Genomic DNA, 19,862 nt, shown 5'->3' with positions numbered 1-19,862 from the left:
TTGATTGTAGGTGAACTATAAATCCCAGCAACTACAACTCTCAAATGACAAAATCATAGTTTTTTGAGCGATGGTCACTCCTTGTGTTGTGAGATGTTTTGTTGCCAAATTTGGTGTGACTTCGTTCATTGGTTCTTTTGTTTTTAAAGAACTAATTATGCACAGAGCATTTTTATATATATAGAAGATTACTAGCCATCCCCTGCCACGCGTTGCTGTGGCCCAGTCTGTTGATCTGGAAAAGTAATGAGAAAGTGTTGGTTTCTAATATATGTAGTTTCTTTCTGCTTGCGGGTAAACAGTATTTCTTGCTATTCCTTTGTCAGTGTTGATGGGGAGAGTGTCTGGTTTGCCCACCCTGGAACATGCAACATATCATTGTCCTTCTTTAGGAGTCCCTTTCAAATCTATGATACTATATATGTGTGTGTGTGAATCATATCTATCTATCTATCTATCTATCTATGGCTGGATGGCTCTTTGTCAGGAGGACTTTGATGACATTTTCTTGCCCCGGTGAAGGGAATTGGATGGCCTTAAGTATTTTCTGTTGGTCATGGGGGTTCTAGTTTCTCTAACATGACTTTAGGTCTTCCAGCAGAAGGTCCTTCAGTTGCTCTAGAGCAGTGGTTCTCAACCTGGGGTCCCCAGGTGTTTTTTGCCTACAACTCCCAGAAATCCCAGCCAGTTTACCAGCTGTTAGGATTTCTGGGAGTTGAAGGCCAAAAACATCTGGGGACCCCAGGTTGAGAACCACGGATCTAGAGGATTTAAACGTTCCTCTTGAGAACATTTTAATCTAATCCACAAATGATCAGTTCCACAAAAGTGAAATCCACAAATGTAGAGGTCCAGCTATATGGTGTCTGTTTCCATAAAAACTATGTTCTGTGTTTGGACCCATTTCCAAATACAGGCAGTCCCCAAGTTAAAAATATCTGACTTACAAACAACTCATAGTTACAAACAGGGGTGAGAAAACAGGACGTGAGAGGAGTGTACACCTAGGAAAGGAAATTCACTCCTGGAAGAGTTATTATCAGGGGGAAAATGGGTCTCCACTGAAGCTTTATCACCAAGCCTTGTTTCCATAACAATACACATTTTCCAAAATCCAATTCTCACAGGAACTGGAAGTAGAGAACAAGCCCTATGAGGAGCAGCTGAAAGAGCTGGGCATGTTTAGCCTGCAGAAGAGAAGGCTGAGAGGAGACACGATGGCCATGTATAAATAAGAGAGGGGGAGTCATAGGGAGGAGGGAGCAAGCTTGTTTTCTGCTGTCCTGGAGACTAGGATGCAGAACAATGGTTTCAAACTACAGGGAAGGTGATTCCTCCTGAACATGAGGAAGAACTTCCTGTGAGAGCTGCTCAGCAGTGGAACTCTCTGCCCTGGTGTGTGGTGGAGGCTCCTTCTTTGGAGGCTTTTAAACAGAGGCTTGATGGCTATCTGTTGGGGGTGCTTTGAATGCAATCATCTTCCAGCTTCTTGGCAGAATGGGGTTGGACTGGATGGCCCATGAGGTCTCTTCCAACTCTAGGATTCTATGATTCTGTGATGGAGGCTTTGTCTTTGGAGGCTTTTAAACAGAGGCTGGATGGCCATCTGTCGGGGGTGCTTTGAATGCAATTTTCCTGCTTCTTAGCTGAATGGGGTTGGACTGGATGGCCCACGAGGTCTCTTCCAACTCTATGATTCTATGATGGAGGCTTTGTCTTTGGAGGCTTTTAAACAGAGGCTGGATGGCCATCTGTCGGGGATGCTTTGAATGCAACTTTCCTGCTTCTTGGCAGAATGGCGTTGGACTGGATGGCCCATGAGGTCTCTTCCAACTCTAGGATTCTATGATGGAGGCTTTGTCTTTGGAGGCTTTTAAACAGAGGCTGGATGGCCATCTGTCGGGGATGCTTTGAATGCAATTTTCCTGCTTCTTAGCTGAATGGGGTTGGACTGGATGGCCCACGAGGTCTCTTCCAACTCTATGATTCTATGATGGAGGCTTTGTCTTTGGAGGCTTTTAAACAGAGGCTGGATGGCCATCTGTCGGGGATGCTTTGAATGCAACTTTCCTGCTTCTTGGCAGAATGGTGTTGGACTGGATGGCCTATGAGGTCTCTTCCAACTCTATGATTCTATGAGGTGGAAATCTTCTGAACACACAGCAAAACAAACACCATAGACATGTTAATCCCTCCCTATGATATCTAAAGCTTGCTTTTACCTGTTCCAACTTACAAACAATTCAACTTAAGAACAAACCCACAGAACCTCTCTTGTTGGTAACCTGTATGTTCCACCTTCTCCTTCCAAACCATACGATCTCCTTGGCACATTCTTCGCAGGTACACGATATATGACTTTGAAGCATCTAAAAGTAGCAAGGGAAATGGCCCTGGGCTGCAACAGAAAACACAGAGCTAGATATCTAGGCCACTTCTATTCATTCCAGAGGGGTGTTTTCTCTGGAGCTGAACAATGCAAGGGTTTTTTCAAATAGCCAAGAGGTGAAGAATAGCACAATCGGTTGCATAAATAGAAGGGAGGGAAAAAGCAAGACAGGGTCTACAGCAGCAGCATGATAAGGAGGTGGCATTCAGCAATTCTTCCGCCTATCCCTATCCCCAGATTGTAATGTGCTAAATCTAGCTCCTGCTAATTTTGCCTGGGGTTGGTCCTTGCATTGCGCACCCATCCGACTCTCACCCTTATTGCATTGTCCATTTTTCATTCAGAGAGAAAAGACTTGAGTTGCAGAGACACACATCCTGTTGGGTTTTGTGCAAAGATCGACCAGTCAGTTGCATGATCGTAGAGGTGGGAAAAATCATGCTGTGCTGCAAACTAGGTTGGATTGCAGCTCGCAGCGTTCCTTACCATTGGCTATGTTGGGTAGAATGACTGGGACATGCAGTCCAATGATATCTGGAGGGTCTTCTCATCTCTGAGCTAATGGTTGTCCAATTCATAACAATCTAGAGAGCTTCCTGTGGAAATAATCTCAATGTTGCACCTCAGAGTATCTACAGAGACACTTGCTGGAACACCTCAGCAAGCAAGAGTCCAAAAGTGGCAGGCTCAAACCCAGAACCTCAATCCATAGGTGATACCAGATGAGAGACTCCCCCCTTGGCACACAGAGGACTGGGCGACTTGGAAGGCGCTGAACAGACTGTGCTCTGGCACCACGAGATGCAGAGCCAACGTCAAGAAATGGGGCTACAAAGTGGAATCCACGACATGCGAGTGTGGAGAGAGGAAACCACTGACTACCTGCTGCAATGCAATCTGAGCACTGCCACATGCACAATGGAGGACCTTCTTGCGGCAACACCAGAGGCACTCCAAGTGGCCAGATACTGGTCAAAGGACATTTAATCAACTACCAAGCTTGCAAATTCTGTGTTTTGTCTGTCTGTTTGTTTGTTCTCTTAGAAATGTAATACAGTTGACTGGTTGCCCTGGCACGACAAATAAACCTCAGAGTAGATTCACCTTGCTGAAATCACCAAACTGCACACAGACCGAAGTCTTTGTAGTTTATTGAAAAGTAAAAGACAAAAGTTCATAAAAACAAGTAATAAAACCCATTTTTCCTACTTCCAACAGACCTCACTACCTCTGAGGATGCTTGCCATAGATGCAGGCGAAACGTCAGGAGAAAAATTGCCTCCAGAACATGGCCATATAGCCCGGAAAAACCTACAGCAACCCAGTGATTCCGGCCATGAAAGCCTTCGACAATACATTAAAGCAAGCAATGTTCCAAAAGATCAATAAAACATAGCACGGTAAAGCAGGATTCCAAGAGGCACCAACAAAACAATCTCTCATGAGAACATGACAAAGTCCCAAGACCATGGACACAAGAACTATAAGATAATCCAGGCAACCGAGCACAAGATGCTTGGTTGAGCAAAAAGTTGCTCTGACAAAGGTTTGTTTTCAAACACACTGCTTAATACCCTTTGCAATACATGAAAGCATTTCTTTGGCCTCTGACCTCCTTCTTGTTAGCTATTCTCACACTCCTTCGGACTCTGAATTCCAAACAGTCAGCTCGATCTAACATTCACATTTCATCAAGGTCAGGCTGCTCATTAGTGTCAACCTGATTGCCTTCTGGATGAGGGCGGACAAATTGAAATTGAATCCAGACAAGACAGAGGTACTCCTGGTCAGTCGCAAGGCCGAACAGGGCATAGGGTTACAGCCTGTGTTGGATGGGGCCGCACTCCCCCTGAAGACGCAGGTTCGCAGCTTGGGTGTGACCCTGGACTCATCGCTGAGTCTGGAACCCCAGGTTTCGGCGGTGACCAGGGGAGCATTTGCACAGCTAAAGCTTGTGCGCCAGCTGCGCCCATACCTTGGGAAGTCTGACTTGGCCACGGTAGTCCACGCTCTGGTTACATCCCGTTTAGACTACTGCAACTCTCTCTACGTGGGGTTGCCTTTGAAGACAGCTCGGAAGCTCCAACTAGTCCAACGCTCGGCAGCCATGATTTTAACAGGAGCGGAGCGCAGGGAGCATACAACCCCCCTGTTGCGCCAACTCCACTGGCTACCGATCTGCTACCGGGCTGAATTCAAAGTGCTGGCGTTGGCCTTTAAAGCCCTAAACGGTTCCGGCCCAAGCTACCTATCTGACCGCATCTCTGCCTATGAACCTACCAGGACTTTGAGATCTTCCGGGGAGACCCTGCTCTCGATCCCGCCTGCTTCTCAAGCTCGGCTGGCGGGAACGAGAGGTAGGGCCTTCTCGGTGGTGGCTCCTCGGCTGTGGAACGCCCTTCCTACGGACATTAGACTAGCACTATCTCTAATGGTATTCCGCAAAAAGGTGAAGACCTGGATGTTTGTGCAGGCGTTTGAGTAATTTAGTGCAATCTGGTAATGGAACATAGGAATGGAACAATGGACGACGAACCTGGACTACGCTTGGATGATGAGAAGATTGGGTACGGTTGTTTTTTGTAATAATTGTGCATTGTAATTGCTTATTGGTAATTTATGGATAATGTGTTAAGTCAATTGTTATATGTTGTATGGAACCACTGCTGTTTCTACTGTTTCTACTGTTTGTGAACCGCCGTGAGTCGCCTTCGGGCTTGAGATACAGCGGTATATAAGCAAAGTAAATAAATAAATAAATAAATTCTTGCTTACTATCAGGCTGAGACATGTTCTCCTTTTCTGAGTCAATTTGCCCCTGGCTAGTTTCAGTATCAAAAACATCATTCCCTGCTGTGGGAAACTGAACTTGCACACCGTGTTCCTCATTGTCTACAACAGGAACATTATTTTGAACCTGATTGTGAACCTGAATCCCATCATCCTCATCAGAGTCACTCTGAGACCCCATCTGAGTCTCAACACTATCAGTCTGTGGTTCCAGCTAAGTCACAACACTCAAGTGCTATGGCAGTCCCTAAAGTGAAATGGAACCAAGGTGCAACGTTCTGGTCTTTGTCCAAACATGATGAGATCCATGAGATCGCCATAGGTTGATAGGCAACTTGGAGGCACACCTGGAATATTGTGTCCAATTCTGGGCACCACAATTCAAGAGAGATATTGACAAGCTGGAATGTGTCCAGAGGAGAGCGACTAAAATGATAAAAGGTCTGGAGAACAAGCCCTATGAGGAGTGGCTTAAGGAGCTGGGCATGTTTAGCCTGAAGAAGAGAAGGCTGAGAGGGGATATGATAGCCATGTATAAATATGTGAGAGGAAGCCACAGGGAGGAGGGAGGAGGGAGCAAGCTTGTTTTCTGCTTCCCTGGAGACTAGGATGCAATGGAACAATGGCTTCAAACTACAAGAGAGGAGATTCCATCTGAACATGAGGAAGAACTTCCTGAGCGTGAGAGCCGTTCAGCAGTGGAACTCTCTGCCCTGGAGTGTGGTGGAGGCTCCTTCTTTGGAAGCTTTTAAACAGAGGCTGGATGGCCATCTGTCAGGGGTGATTTGAGTGCAATATTCCTGCTTCTTGGCAGGGAGTTGGACTGGATGGCCCATGAGGTCTCTTCCAACTCTTGGATTCTATGATTCTATGAACAGACACAACAGTACAAAACATTGCACATAGTGTTGGGTGGTGGCAGCAGTGGGTAAACCTGCAGAAAAATTCATTTGACAGCAGGGTGATTCGAATCACTTGGGTTGCCCAAAAATCACCATGATGGGATTGGTTGCCTTAAAATAATCCCATGGCGGGACAATTACTGCCTGTACCTAAAAAGCTCAGAAATTGAGTATGGGTGTCAAACTCAAGGCCCATTGGCCAAATTCAGCCCTCCGTGTCATTTTATGTAGACCTCCTCAAGATGCTGGACTACAACTCCTGTTTTCCTCATCATTAGGTATTATGACTACAGATGATGGGAGCTGGGATGCAGTAAGAGACCCCAAGGGCCGTCCACCCCCCATTCTGCCATGCAAGAAAACATCTTCTACAAGAGAGGAGATTCCATCTGAACATAAGGAAGAACTTCCTGACTGTGAGAGCCGTTCAGCAGTGGAACTCTCTGCCCCGGAGTGTGGTGGAGGCTCCTTCTTTGGAAGCTTTTAACAGGGGCTGGATGGCCATCTGTCATGGATGATTTGAATGCAATATTCCTGCTTCTTGGCAGGAGGTTGGACTGGATGGCCCATGAGGTCTCTTCCAACTTTTTGATTCTATGATTCTAGCTATCCCAGGAGATGGCCATCCAGCCGCTATTGAAAAACCTTCAGAGAAGGAGACTCCATCAAGGCAGCAAATTCCACCATATCTTGGGCTCTAGAGAAGGATATATGGGGTAAAAAATGCAGCCAGCATGATGATTGGGGATACTAGGAGAAAGTCATCACGCATACAAGCAAACTCTCTTGTGTGTAGCTCCTTTGTGCGTGCACTGTCTCTGCCAATAATCCCCAATCACTTCAGTTCATTTCCTGTTCACCTCCAAGGAGTTCTGGTAGACCAAGTCCCCCATGGCTCAAGCACCTGCTGTGATATGAACACAGCTGGCATGCCGAGGGACACAAGCCAACACAACTGGAATGCTGGGCGGAAATTGTGTCCTATAAAGATGGTGCTGACTGCAGACTTTGCCTTTCTTAGAAACCATATTTTGCTTTTCCGTTTCTGCAGTCAACTACCGCATTACAAGCATTGCACTACATAACACGAATTTTGTTCCTGAATGTCAAGATTGTATTTTCCCCAAACTCCACCAGTGTTCATATTTGGGCATATTGAGTATTCATGTAGAGTTTGGTCCAGGTCCATCACTGTTTGAGTCCATAGTGCTGCCTGGATGTAGGTGAACTACAACTTCAAAACCAAAGGACACTGCCCACCAATATTTTCCAGTATTTTCTGTTGGTCATGGGAGAACTGTGTCCCAAGTTTGGTTCAATTCCATCATTGGTGGGGTTCAGAATGCTCTTTGATTGTAGGTGAACTATAAATCCCAGCAACTACAACTTACAAATGACAAAATCATTTTTTTTTTAGTGAAGGACATATATTGGGTTGTTAGGTGTCTTTTGTCCAAATTTGGTGTCAGTTCATCCATTGGTTTTTGAGTTCTGTTAATCCCACAATCGAACATTACATTTTTATTTATATAGACTAGCTGTACCCGCCACGTGTTGCTATGGCCAACCTTCCCTCTTTCTCTCCTTCTTTCCCTCCTTCCGTCACATCCTCCTTCCTTCCTTCCTTCCTTCCTTCCTTCCTTCCTTCCTTCCTTCCTTCCTGTCTTTCTTTCTCTTCTTCCATCCTTCTCTATCTCTTTCCTTCCTTCCCCCTTTTTCTTTCTCTTCTGCTGACTCTCTTTTCTTCCTTCTCTCTTTCTTTCCTTCTTTCCTTCCCTCCCTCTTTCTCTACATCTTCTCCCCTTCCTTCGCTCCCTCTTTCCTTCCTTCTTTCCCTTTTTTCTTTCCTTCTCTCCTTCCTTCCTTCTCTAACTTTCCTTCCTTCTCCCTTTTTCTTTCCCTCCGTCTTTCTCTCCTTTCTTCCTGCTCTACTTCTTTCCTTCTTTTGTTCTTTTGTTCTTTCGTTCTTTCGTTCTTTCCTTCTTTCCTTCTTTCCTTCTTTCCTTCTTTCCTTCTTTCCTTCTTTCCTTCCTTCCTTCCTTCCTTCCTTCCTTCCTTCCTTCCTTCCTTCCTTCTCTCTTTGCTTCCATGCTTCCTTATCCCATTTCCTTCTTTCTTTCTTTTCTTTCCTTCTTTTTTTCTTCCCCTTTCCTCCCTCTTTCTTCCCTTTTTCTGTATTGTCGTTTAGCTTTTCGTCATTTGGCTTTTTGGGGCTTTTTATGTCCCTTCTGCTATGTTTTTCAGTGTTTTTATGAGTGAAGGACATACATTGGGTTGTTAGGTGTCTTGTGTCCAAATTTGGTGTCAATTTCCCCAATGTTTTTTGAGCTCTGTTAATCCCACAAACGAACATTACATTTTTATTTATATAGATATATATCTCAAACTTGGCCACGAGTAATTGCCTATGATGACGATATATAAATATATTAATAATACGCTCAACAAATGTCAAACCTGCAAACATGGACGGTCACTATATTGTACATCTATTGTTTCGTAATAAATATATTAAAATTTATGAAGAAAACTTGAAAAGAAAGAAAGAAAAACCAAACTTGCAGGGTCAACGTAAGAGAAAGGCATCAAGGTGGAACAAAAGTAAACAAAAGAACAAAAGGGCTGTTGGCCTTGGAGCTTTACCTGTAACATTCTGCGGTACGTCCAAGTTGACATTCACAAAGAACCTGATGCTGTCTCCGGATACGATGGAGGAATTTACGGTGTCAAAAAGCTCTTCTCCCCCAACCTCTTCTTTGTTCTCGCAGCCATCGTCTGTATCGCATTTAAGGTAACCTGCAACAACAACAACAACAACAACAATATATATTACTGTTATGCATTCCAAGTAAATGAATGAAATCAAGCTGTTTTCCAAAGGGTTCAAATAATTGGTGGCATTGTTCTCCAAACTTCTCCAAACTGGCCTTCTCCAATGGTCCTGGATTGCAACTTTCATAAGTCATAGAAGCCATGCTATTCAACCCTCTTCTGCTATGCAGGGACACACAATCAAAACCCTCCCAACTGATGGCCATAGAATCAGAGAATGCACGCAAAGACGCAAATTCATGTGCATGTTGTGTTGATGTGGATAAACTCAAAGATTCACAAAATCATAAGGTTGGATGCTATTCTGGTGCAACCGCTTCTGCCGTGCAAGAAGATACAATCAAAGCTTTCCCGACAGATGGCTACAGAATCAGAGAATGCATGCAAATATGCACATTCATGTGTATGTCGTGTTGATGTGGATAAACTCAAAGAATCACAAAATCATAAGAGTTGGACGCCATTCCGGTGCAACGACTTCTGCCGTGCAAGAAGATACAATGAAAGCCCTCCCGATGGATGGCCATAGAATCAGAGAATGCATGCAAAGACGCACATTCATGTACATGTCCTGTTGATGTGGATAATCTCAAAGAATCACACAATCATAGAGTTGGATGCCATTCCAGTGCAACCACTTCTGCCGTGCAAGAAGATACAATCAAAGCCCTCCTGACAGATGGCCATAGAATCAGAGAATGCATGCAAAGGCGCACATTCATGTGCATGCCGTGTTGATGTGGATAAACTCAAAGAATCACAAAATCATAGAGTTGGATGCCATCCCAGTGCAACCACTTCTGCCGTGCAAGAAGATACAATCAAAGCTTTCCCGACAGATGGCCATAGCATCAGAGAATGCATGCAAAGATGCCCATTCATGTGCATGTCGTGTTGATGTGGATAAACTCAAAGAATCGCAAAATAATAGAGTTGGATGCCATTCTAGTGTAACCACTTCTACCGTGCAAGAAGAAACAATCAAAGCCCTCCTGACAGATGGCCATAGAATCAGAGAATGCATGCAAAGACGCACATGCATGTGCATGTCGTGTTGATGTGGATAAACTCAAAGAATCACAAAATCATAGAGTTGGATGCCATTCAAGTGCAACCACTTCTGCCGTGCAAGAAGATACAATCAAAGCCCTCCCAACAGATGGCCATAGAATCAGAGAATGCATGCAAAGACGCACATTCATGTACATGTCCTGTTGATGTGGATAATCTCAAAGAATCACACAATCATAGAGTTGGATGACATTCCAGTGCAACCACTTCTGCCATGTGAGAAGATACAATCAAAGCACTCCTGGCAGATGGCCATCTAGCCTCTACTTAAAAACCTCCACGTGACATCCTTTCAAGTATTTAAACAAGACTATAACATCCTCTCCAAACTTCACATGCCAAAACATTTTGGGGAAATTACTCTGTGCAGAATACACATGGATTTATTTTGTTTTTGCATGAGCCTTGTGGGAATTTTGCACAATGTTGTGTAAAAGACACATTGCTTTGTCATGCAAGGATGCATTTCCCCCCAAGGTTTGTGTCGTACAAGTGTTGTTGTTGTTGTTGTTGTTGTGTATGCCTGCTATTATTTGTATAGAAAACAGCAATGCTGCACCAAACAAACAAAACAAAACACCAGACTTAGCTATACAAATTCTTTGCTGCTGAATTATTCATTCCGACTAGGTTTCCCGAAGGTCAGGAAACCCATTTTTGAAGCCAAGAAATGAATAATAAATAGGGGAAATTCATTCCTTGTGCTGGATAAATATTTGAAGATGTGAGTCCAAAGCTCTGCTCCATCAGGAAGAGACTGGGCAATTACTCATCCTTAACAAGTACCCCAAAATCTTATTTATAGACTCATAGAATCATAGAATCAAAGAGTTGGAAGAGACCTCATGGGCCATCCAGTCCAACCCCATTCTGCCAAGAAGCAGGAATATTGCATTCAAATCACCCCTGACAGATGGCCATCCAGCCTCTGTTTAAAAGCTTCCAAAGAAGGAGCCTCCACCACACTCCGGGGCAGAGAGTTCCACTGCTGAACGGCTCTCACAGTCAGGAAGTTCTTCCTCATGTTCAGATGGAATCTCCTCTCTTGTAGTTTGAAGCCATTGTACCGCGTCCTAGTCTCCAAGGAAGCAGAAAACAAGCTTGCTCCCTCCTCCCTGTGGCTTCCTCTCACATATTTATACATGGCTATCATATCCCCTCTCAGCCTTCTCTTCTTCAGACTAAACATGCCCAGCTCCTTAAGCCGCTCCTCATAGGGCTTGTTCTCCAGACCCTTGATCATTTTAGTTGCCCTCCTCTGGACACATCCCACCTTGTCAATATCTCTCTTGAATTGTGGTGCTCAGAATTGGACACAATATTCCAGGCGTGGTCTAACCAAAGCGGAATAGAGCATGGGGAGCATTACTTCCCTCTGACGATGATAAACAATATTTATTGTTATTCACACTAATAAACTAAGAAAGAGAAGAGTAGCACTCTAAGGGTGCATCTGCACTGGAAAATTAACTCTGTTTAATACCACTCTGTTGGAGCATGCAAGGAAACAGTGAGTGTATGTGTGTGTGTCAACTGTAAAATAAGATGCATGAAGATGATTGGTTGGGAAATGCCCAGTGAGATGGCTGAGCCTGGGACTTTTGAATACTGTTACATTTTTGTTCAGGCTTGAGTTACGCAGGTGGAGAGAGAGAGAGTTTGAAGAGAGAAGCAGAGAGAGAGAGAGAGTTTGGTGTGTATTCTTGCTTCATGAGCTGCTGAAGGTGTTTATCTACATGGACAAAGAAAGACTACTTCAGGCTACTTCAACCAGATAAATCAGCCATAGCAGAGCACCTGATGAGCCAACCTGGACACAGCATATTATTTGAGAACACAGAAATGCTGGACCACACCAACAACCACCATGTCGGACTACACAGAGAAGCCATTGAAATCCACAAGAAGCATGTGGACAATTTCAACAGAAAGGAGGAAACCATGAAAATGAACAAAATCTGGCTACCAGTATTAAAACACTCTAAAATTACAACAGCACAACAACAGAGAGGAAACAAACAAGGACATCTAATCACCTCTCAACAAAAGTTTGCTCCAGGCATTGTCAGGCCATTATATGCTAATCAAGGTGGGCAGTTGAAACATTCACACCTAGCTCCAGCAGACAAGAGTCCTTTGTCCCACCCTGGTCTTTCCACAGACATATAAACCCATTTTCCTAGTTCCAACAGGAAAATGGGTAGTGAGTTCTGACCTCACTACCTCTGAGGATGCTTGCCATAGATGCAGGCGAAGTGCCAGGAGAGAATGCCTCTAGACCATGGCCATATAGCCTGAAAAAAACCTACAACAACCCACAGAGAAAGACTATTTCAAATCTCTCATAAAAGGACACTATGTGAGTTGATGCGGCTGAGCACATTGCACATATGTAGTTCTGAACTAAGAAAAGTAAACTACTTTTCCTTTGGGTTGTTGTAGGTTTTTTCGGGCTATATGGCCATGTTCTAGAGGCATTCTCTCCTGACGTTTCACCTCCATCTATAGCAAGCATCCTCAGAGGTGACCTCACTACCGCTGAGGATGCTTGCCATAGATGCAGGCGAAACATCAGGAGAGAATGCCTCTAGAACATGGCCATATAGCCCAAAAAAACCTACAACAACCCAGTGATTCCGGCCATGAAAGCCTTTGACAATACTTTTTCTTTACTGTTCACCTGTGTGGCATATTTTCTTTCTCTGGCAAGGCAGTGTGTGGGCTGATGAAACATGAACTACATGTGGTTTATTTTACATTACGTCACACACTTGAACTATGATGATATGGAATCTGGGAAATTGTCGTTTTTCCAAAGCCTTTAGCATTCTCTGCCAAAGAGTGCTGGCGCCTCAGCAAACTACAAATCCAAAATCCCATAAGATTGAGCCATAGCAATTAAAGTGATGCCAAACTGCAGAAACTTATGGATAGATTTCTCTTTTTTCAGGATGTAGGTTAATTCCTGACCAAACACTGGATAAATGCCTTGATCTTCTGGATTGCTTAGAGGCAAGGTTATATATTTGAATAACTCCCACTCAAATTATTCCATGCCATAAGGAGTAGATGGAACTCATTATGAAAAGAAGTGTTGATAATAGCCTTCAGCGGGTAAGGCTTTAGTAGGTTAAGGCAGGAGGGAACCTGACTAATTAATGAAAGATGGCCTCTATTAGCCTCCCAATAATGACCAACTTCTAATAATGACCCACTCCTATCAGCCTAAATGGATGGTAAGGCAATATGAAGCTTTAGTCCAATGGTTCTCAACCTTTTGTCCCCAGATGTTTTTGGCCTACAACTCCCAGAAATCCTAACAGCTGGTAAACTGGCTAGGATTTCTGGGAGTTGGAGGCCGAAAACATCTGGGGATCCCAGGTTGAGAACCACTGCTTTAGTCGAAAACATCTGGAGAGCTCAATAGTATCATCTCCAGATCCAGTTGTTGTTGGGAAAGTAGATGTTTACTCCTTTCACTGGGTTTCTACTAAAGCTTCGTAGATGCATTTGACTGGCCTTCAGGACAGCTGGCTTTGGTCTGAAACCCTTCAAGTGGGTCTTTTCAGATGGCAATATTGATCTTCTCCAGATCTTATTGAGGAACAAGGCCCAATTGCCCTTAACAGCATAGTCAATGATGAGGAATAATGGCAGTTGCAGTTCCCATCATTCCTCATCCCATCATTCCTAATCTCTTCTCTGAGAACCTCACCAGTGTTCTCAGAGAAGCCCAAAACAACAATGTTTGGGTTGTCATGGCTTTATCATATCATAAATGCCTACACTTCCAACTCACTTATCCATTTCCAATGACTTTTGCGGTCTTCTTGGGTAAAGATGCTCCCAAACCATGTACCACTGAACCTAGGGTTCCTCAAAAGCAAAATTCCCTCTGAGTATTCTTTACCTCTCCAGCAAAGGATCACTGCCTTGTTGTGGCACTGGAGCTTGAGAACCTCAATGATGTCATGAGCGAAACCGTGAAGGGCCACCCAAGACGGGACGGTCGTGGCAGAGAGGTCAGACCAAGCGTGATCCCTGGGGAAGGCAATGGCAAACCACCCCAGTATCCTTGCCAAGAAAACTAAATGGACCAGTACAACCAGAGATATGTCAGTATGCCATTGGAGCTGGGGGTGGTGACGGCCAACAGGGAGCTCTGGCGTGGGCTTGTCCATGAGGTCACGAAGAGTCGGAGACGACTGAACTAATGAACAACAACAAAATTCTTTACCTAAGAAAACCCTATAAAATTAATGGGGTCGTCATAACCTGAAGGCACATACATGTGCATAAAATCTACTGGTATATTTCTTGGTCTCCTTTTCCAATATTAGCCAGTTTGGTTTCCAGAATGAGAAACGATCTGTTTTTTTCCCCCTAGGTGTTTAGGAACTTGCAGAATGCCTCTCGACTAGCAAGCATTTCAAGGCTCCTACGCATGGCCTTTGATTGCAAGATGAAACTGGGTTCGCGCCCCGGAAGACAGCCAAGCGGCTTCATCAGACGCTTTGCTTGACCTCGCGTAACCCTTTAATTATTGGATTAGAGCTAGACATGCAGCAATACACTGGATAGGGAGACCAGCAGTCTGAGTAATCTTACAACATGTTATTTCCTAATGTGAAGTTTGCAGGATTAGTCATCAAATAAACACTTCCAAGGAAGGCCTTTGAGCAGCGCGTCATTCGAAACCACAAGGAACTTCTCTTTTGTTATGAAAGTAGGAACTAAGTCCTTGGGACACAAAGGTAAGATTATAGTAAAGTAGGAGTAACAGTTCAGTGGGAGTAGAGTTGTAAGAGAAGAAAAAGCATTTCTTCTATTGTCGAAGGCTTTCATGGCCGGAATCACTCAGTTCTTGTGGGTTTTTTCGGGCTATATGGCCATGTTCTAGAGGCATTTCTTCTGACGTTTCGCCTGCATCTATGGCAAGCATCTTCAGAGGTCTGCTGGAGCTGGGAAAAAAGGGGGGTTTATATATCTGTGTGATATATAAACCCACAGATATATAAACCCCCTTTTTTCCCAGCTCCAGCAGACCTCTGAAGATGCTTGCCATAGATGCAGGCGAAACGTCAGAAGAAATGCCTCTAGAACATGGCCATATAGCCCGAAAAAACCCACAAGAACTGAGCATTTCTTCTATTGTACCCTACTACAATAGAAGTGGACAAATTCGTTGTGGTTGGTTCCCTTTGGTCAATCTGGCTTGTTCAGATGCCCGTAACGGTAAGGGCTCAGCCATTATGGTTTTTTGTCCATAATGGGACCACATGGGAGCCGATCGCAGCTCCTCCTCCCCTATTTAGCACTATGCAGCGAGGTGCATGAAGGCTGCCACATGCACAGGTTTCCCTGTGAGCTCTGCCTGTTGGGCCAATCAGAATGGAAGAATGCCATTATGTGTCTTACGCAAGCTGTGTCTATTTAATGTGACGACCGCCTCCATTGCTCTCAGTTGGGTCCTGGCTCCAATCCGATTGCCTTACCGCTCACTCTCCCTCAACTTTATTTTTTGGCTTGGCTAGGCCTCTTTCTTGAATCTATTTACCTTTCTTTTCTTGATTCTTTTTATTTAGGGGGACTGGGAGTTGGGAACTTGCGGGATGGGAGGACAATAATAATAATAATGACAAATAATAATAATAATAATAATAATAATAATAATAATAATAAATAATGAAAATTCGACAACAGATCCCAAGTGTAGATTCTGCAAGGAAGCAGATGAAACAATAGAGCCCATCCTGAGCTGCTGCAAGAAGATTGCGCAGACAGACTACAAGCAGAGGCACAACGCCATTTCTCAGATGATTCATTGGAACTTGTGCAACAAATCTCATCTGCCTGCAACAAAGAACTGGTGGGATCACAAGCCGGAAAAAGTTACAGAGAATGAACATGTCAAACTACTTTGGGACTCAAAGATTGCGCAGATAGACTACAAGCAGAGGCACAACACCCTTGCTCAGATGATTCATTGGAACTTGTGCCACAAATCTCATCTGCCTGCAACAAAGAACTGGTGGGATCACAAGCCGGAAAAAGTTACAGAGAATGAACACGTCAAAACGACTTTGGGACTTCCGAATTCAGACTGAGAGAGTTTTGGAGCACAAGATTCCTGACCTCACGATCATGTTAAAAAACAAAGTATGGATTGTCGATGTCGCAATCCCAGGTGACAGCAGGATTGAAGAGAAACAACTGGAAAAGCTGACACGATAGAAGGCTTTAAAGATCGAACTGTAAAGACTCTGACACAAGACAGTCAAGGTGGTTCCAGTGGTAATTGCCACACTGGGTGCAGTGCCTAAAGACCTTGGCCTGCACTTAAACACAATCGGCGCCGACAAAATTACCATCTGCCAGCTGCAGAAGGCCACCTTACTGGGATCTGCATGCATTATTCGCCGATACATGACACAGTTCTAGACACTTGAGAAGTGTCCGACGTCTGATCCAATACAACAGCCAGCAGAATGATCTTGTCTGCTGTGGACCCATCTTGTTGTGTTTCAAATAATAATAATAACAACAACAAATTTATTTTTATACCCCACCCCCATCTCCCCTAAGGGCCTCGGGGCAGGTTACAAAGGGACAAGCCCAGGGAGAACAATAAGATAGCTTCAAAACAAAACCAAACAAAAACAAATCACAATAAAACATAATATCATAAAAACAGTACCATACAGAACGATGGAAGTGCTGAGTTCAGAGGGCTCTGGGTTTGTGCAAATTCTTAGATAGAACTAAAGGAAAGTGCAAAATTCAGAAAGGCAGGTCGGGGAGGATAATGTTCACGGGCATTAAAATGTCAGGATTGTAGAGAGCACGGCTATGATAAAGTGCTGGAACTTAGGTAACTTTGGGCCAAATCTTTGGAACTTCCTAATCAAAGGCACAGTGGAAAATCCATGTTTTTAGTGTCTTGTGGAAAGTGGACAGTGTAGGTGCCAGTCTTATCTCCCTAGGACAGTGGTTCTCAACCTGGGGGTCGGGACCCCTAGGGAGGTCACGAGGGGGTTTCAGAGGGGTTGCCAAAGACCATCCAAAAACATAGTATTTTCTGTTGGTCATAGGGGTTCCATGTGGGAAGTTTGGCCCAATTCTATCATTGGTGGGGATCAGAATGATCTTTTATTGTAGGTGAACTATAAATCCCAGCAACTAAAACTCTCAAATGCCAAGGTCTATTTTCCCCAAACTCCACCAGTGTTCATTCACATTGGGCATGTTGAGTATTCATGCCAAGTTTGGTCCAGATCCATCATTGTTTGAGTCCACAGTGCTCTCTGGATACAGGTGAACTACAACTCCAAACCCCCAGGTTGAGAACCACTGTCCTAGGGTCAATGCCCACCAAACCCTTCCAGTATTTTTCTTCCAGTATTTTCTGTTGGTCAAGGGAGTTCTGTATGGCAAGTTTAGTTCAATTCCATCATGGGTGGAGTTCGGAATGCTCTCTGATTGTAGATGAACTATAAATCCCAACAACTACAACTCCCAAATGACAATATCACCAACCCCACCAGTATTCACATTTGGGTGTATTGGGTATTTGTGCCAAATTTGGTCCAGTGAATGAAAATACATCTTGCATATCAGATATTTACTATTCATAACATAAGCAAAATGACAATTATGAAGTAGCAACGAAACTAATGTTATGGTTGGAGGTCACATAACATGGGGAAGTATATTAAGGGGTCGTAGCATTAGGAAGGTTGAGAAACACTGCCCTAGGAAGAGAGTTCCAGAGTCGGGGGGCCACCACCGAGAAGGCCCTCTCCCTGGTCCTCAACAACCGCGCGTGAGATGGAAGTGGAAGAAAGAAGCTTTTTCTATACATTTATTTATTTGTCGTGTCAGAACAGCCAGTCTAACAGAACAAAGCAAACAAACATAAAATACACAACTTGTGAGTTTGGTAGCTGGTTAAATGTCCTTTGACCAGTATCTGGCCCCTTGGAGTGCTTCCGGTGTTGCTGCAAGAAGGTCCTCCATTGTGCATGTGGCAGGGCTCAGGTTGCATTGCAGCAGGTGGTCGGTGGTTTGTTCTTCCCACACTCGCATGTCGAGGATTCTACTTTGTGGCCCCATTTCTGAAGGTTGGCTCTGCATCTCGTGGTGCCAGAGCGCAGTGTGTTCAATGCCTTCCAAGTCGCCCAGTCTTCTGTGTGCCCAGGAGGGAGTCTCTCATTTGGTATCAGCCATTGGTTGAGGTGCTGGGTTTGAGCCTGTCACTTTTGGACTCTCGCTTGCTGAGATGTTCCAGCGAGTGTCTCTGTAGATCTTAGAAAACTATGTCTAGATTTAAGTCGTTGGCGTGCTGGCTGATACCCAAACAGGGGATGAGCTGGAGATGTCACTGCCTTGGTCCTTTCACTATTGGCTGCTACTTCCCGGCGGATGTCAGGTGGTGCAATACCGGCTCAGCAGTGTAATTTCTCCAGTGGTGTAGGGCGCAGACACACCGTGATAATGTGGCATGTCTCATTAAGAGCCACATCCACTGTTTTAGTATGGTGAGATGTGTTCCACACTGGGCATGCATACTCAGCAGCAGAGTAGCACAGCGCAAGGGCAGATGTCTTCACTGTATCTGGTTGTGATCCCCAGGTTGTGCCAGTCAGCTTTCGTATGACATTGTTTCTGGCACCCACTTTTTGCTTGATGTTCAGGCAGTGCTTCTTGTAGGCCAGAGCACGGTCCAGAGTGACTCCCAGGTATTTGGGTGCGTTGCAATGCTCCAGTGGGATTCCTTCCCAGGTGATCTTCAGAGCTCGGGATGCTTGTCTGTTCTTGAGATGAAAGGCACATGTCTGTGTTTTAGATGGGTTAGGGATCAGCTGGTTTTCCCTGTAATAGGCAGTAAGAGCACCTAGAGCTTTGGAGAGCTTCTGTTCTACAGTCTCAAAGCTCCCTGCTTGAGCAGTAATGGCACGATCATCAGCATAGATGAAGCTCTCTGTCCCTTCTGGCAGTGGCTGGTCATTTGTGTAGATGTTGAACATGGATGGAGCGAGCACGCTCCCCTGAGGCAGGCCATTCTTCTGTTTCCGCCATCTGCTTCTCTGGCCCTGAAACTCAACAAAGAAGCTCCTGTTTCTATACATGATAACTGTATTCTCAATTTGCTTCTGATTCGATAAACAAATAAAATGTCCGTCTCGAACTGTGGTGACCAGAACTGGACAAATGTCCAGACGATGTGTAAAAAGTGCATACGAATCATACATGGATTTGGTATTTAGACGTGATCCAATCTCCAAGGTATCTCATTACGGGCATATATGCAAATACAGGTATTCCAAAAATCCAAAATACTTCAGATAATTGAATATTCAATGACGCCGAGAGAATGTTACTCTGTCTCTATTTTTAATCCCTGTTTTGTAGCAACCTCAACGTTCAACTAGCTCTCTGCTACCTCTCTCCATTCAATTTTGCCATCAGCCAGATGATGTTTGTGTTTCCTGACGTCCAAAACTATGATTCCGCAATTACAAAAGGCATACTTTAACACACTGGCCAGGAGCCAAGAGCTTTGAATGACATTTCCTACCCGCTTTGCAAGCATCTACAGGACCCAGCAGGAGGGAGAAGAATGCATTGAATTCTTCTCGAACTTGGGATGAAAGGGCAGATTCCTTTGTTTTGCATCCAGCAACCTGGCTCTGCATTTAACTCTTCTTCTGCCATTGGCATTTCCCTTGGACTACAATGCAATCAGCATTGGTTGGAATAGAATCCACATCTCCATTTGCCAGATAAACTACAGCACTATTTGACTGAGAAGACCTTATAAAACTATAACTCTCGGTGTCTATATGAGAAAATATGAAGGAAAAGCCACTTCTTTCATG

The 19,862-nt window shown here is 44.4% G+C and overlaps 1 protein-coding gene across 3 annotated transcripts in view; it reads right to left on the bottom strand.

Annotated features, from left to right (window-relative positions):
- The window catches only part of SLC4A11 (solute carrier family 4 member 11), a 192,804-nt gene that overhangs the window by 87,516 nt on the left and 85,426 nt on the right, over window positions 1-19,862 (bottom strand). For all 3 annotated transcript variants that reach the window (XM_067468545.1, XM_067468547.1, XM_067468548.1), the window contains exon 3: window positions 8,725-8,877. In XM_067468545.1, the coding sequence (XP_067324646.1) occupies window positions 8,725-8,877 (153 nt within the window). The remainder of the gene's footprint in view (window positions 1-8,724; window positions 8,878-19,862) is intronic.

The sequence above is a fragment of the Anolis sagrei genome, chromosome 5 (genome assembly GCF_037176765.1).
Source record: "Anolis sagrei isolate rAnoSag1 chromosome 5, rAnoSag1.mat, whole genome shotgun sequence".
In the NCBI taxonomy this organism is placed as follows: Eukaryota; Metazoa; Chordata; class Lepidosauria; order Squamata; family Dactyloidae; genus Anolis; species Anolis sagrei.
Note: the sequence above shows the minus strand (reverse complement) of the source record. Positions and strands in the feature narration are given on the sequence as shown.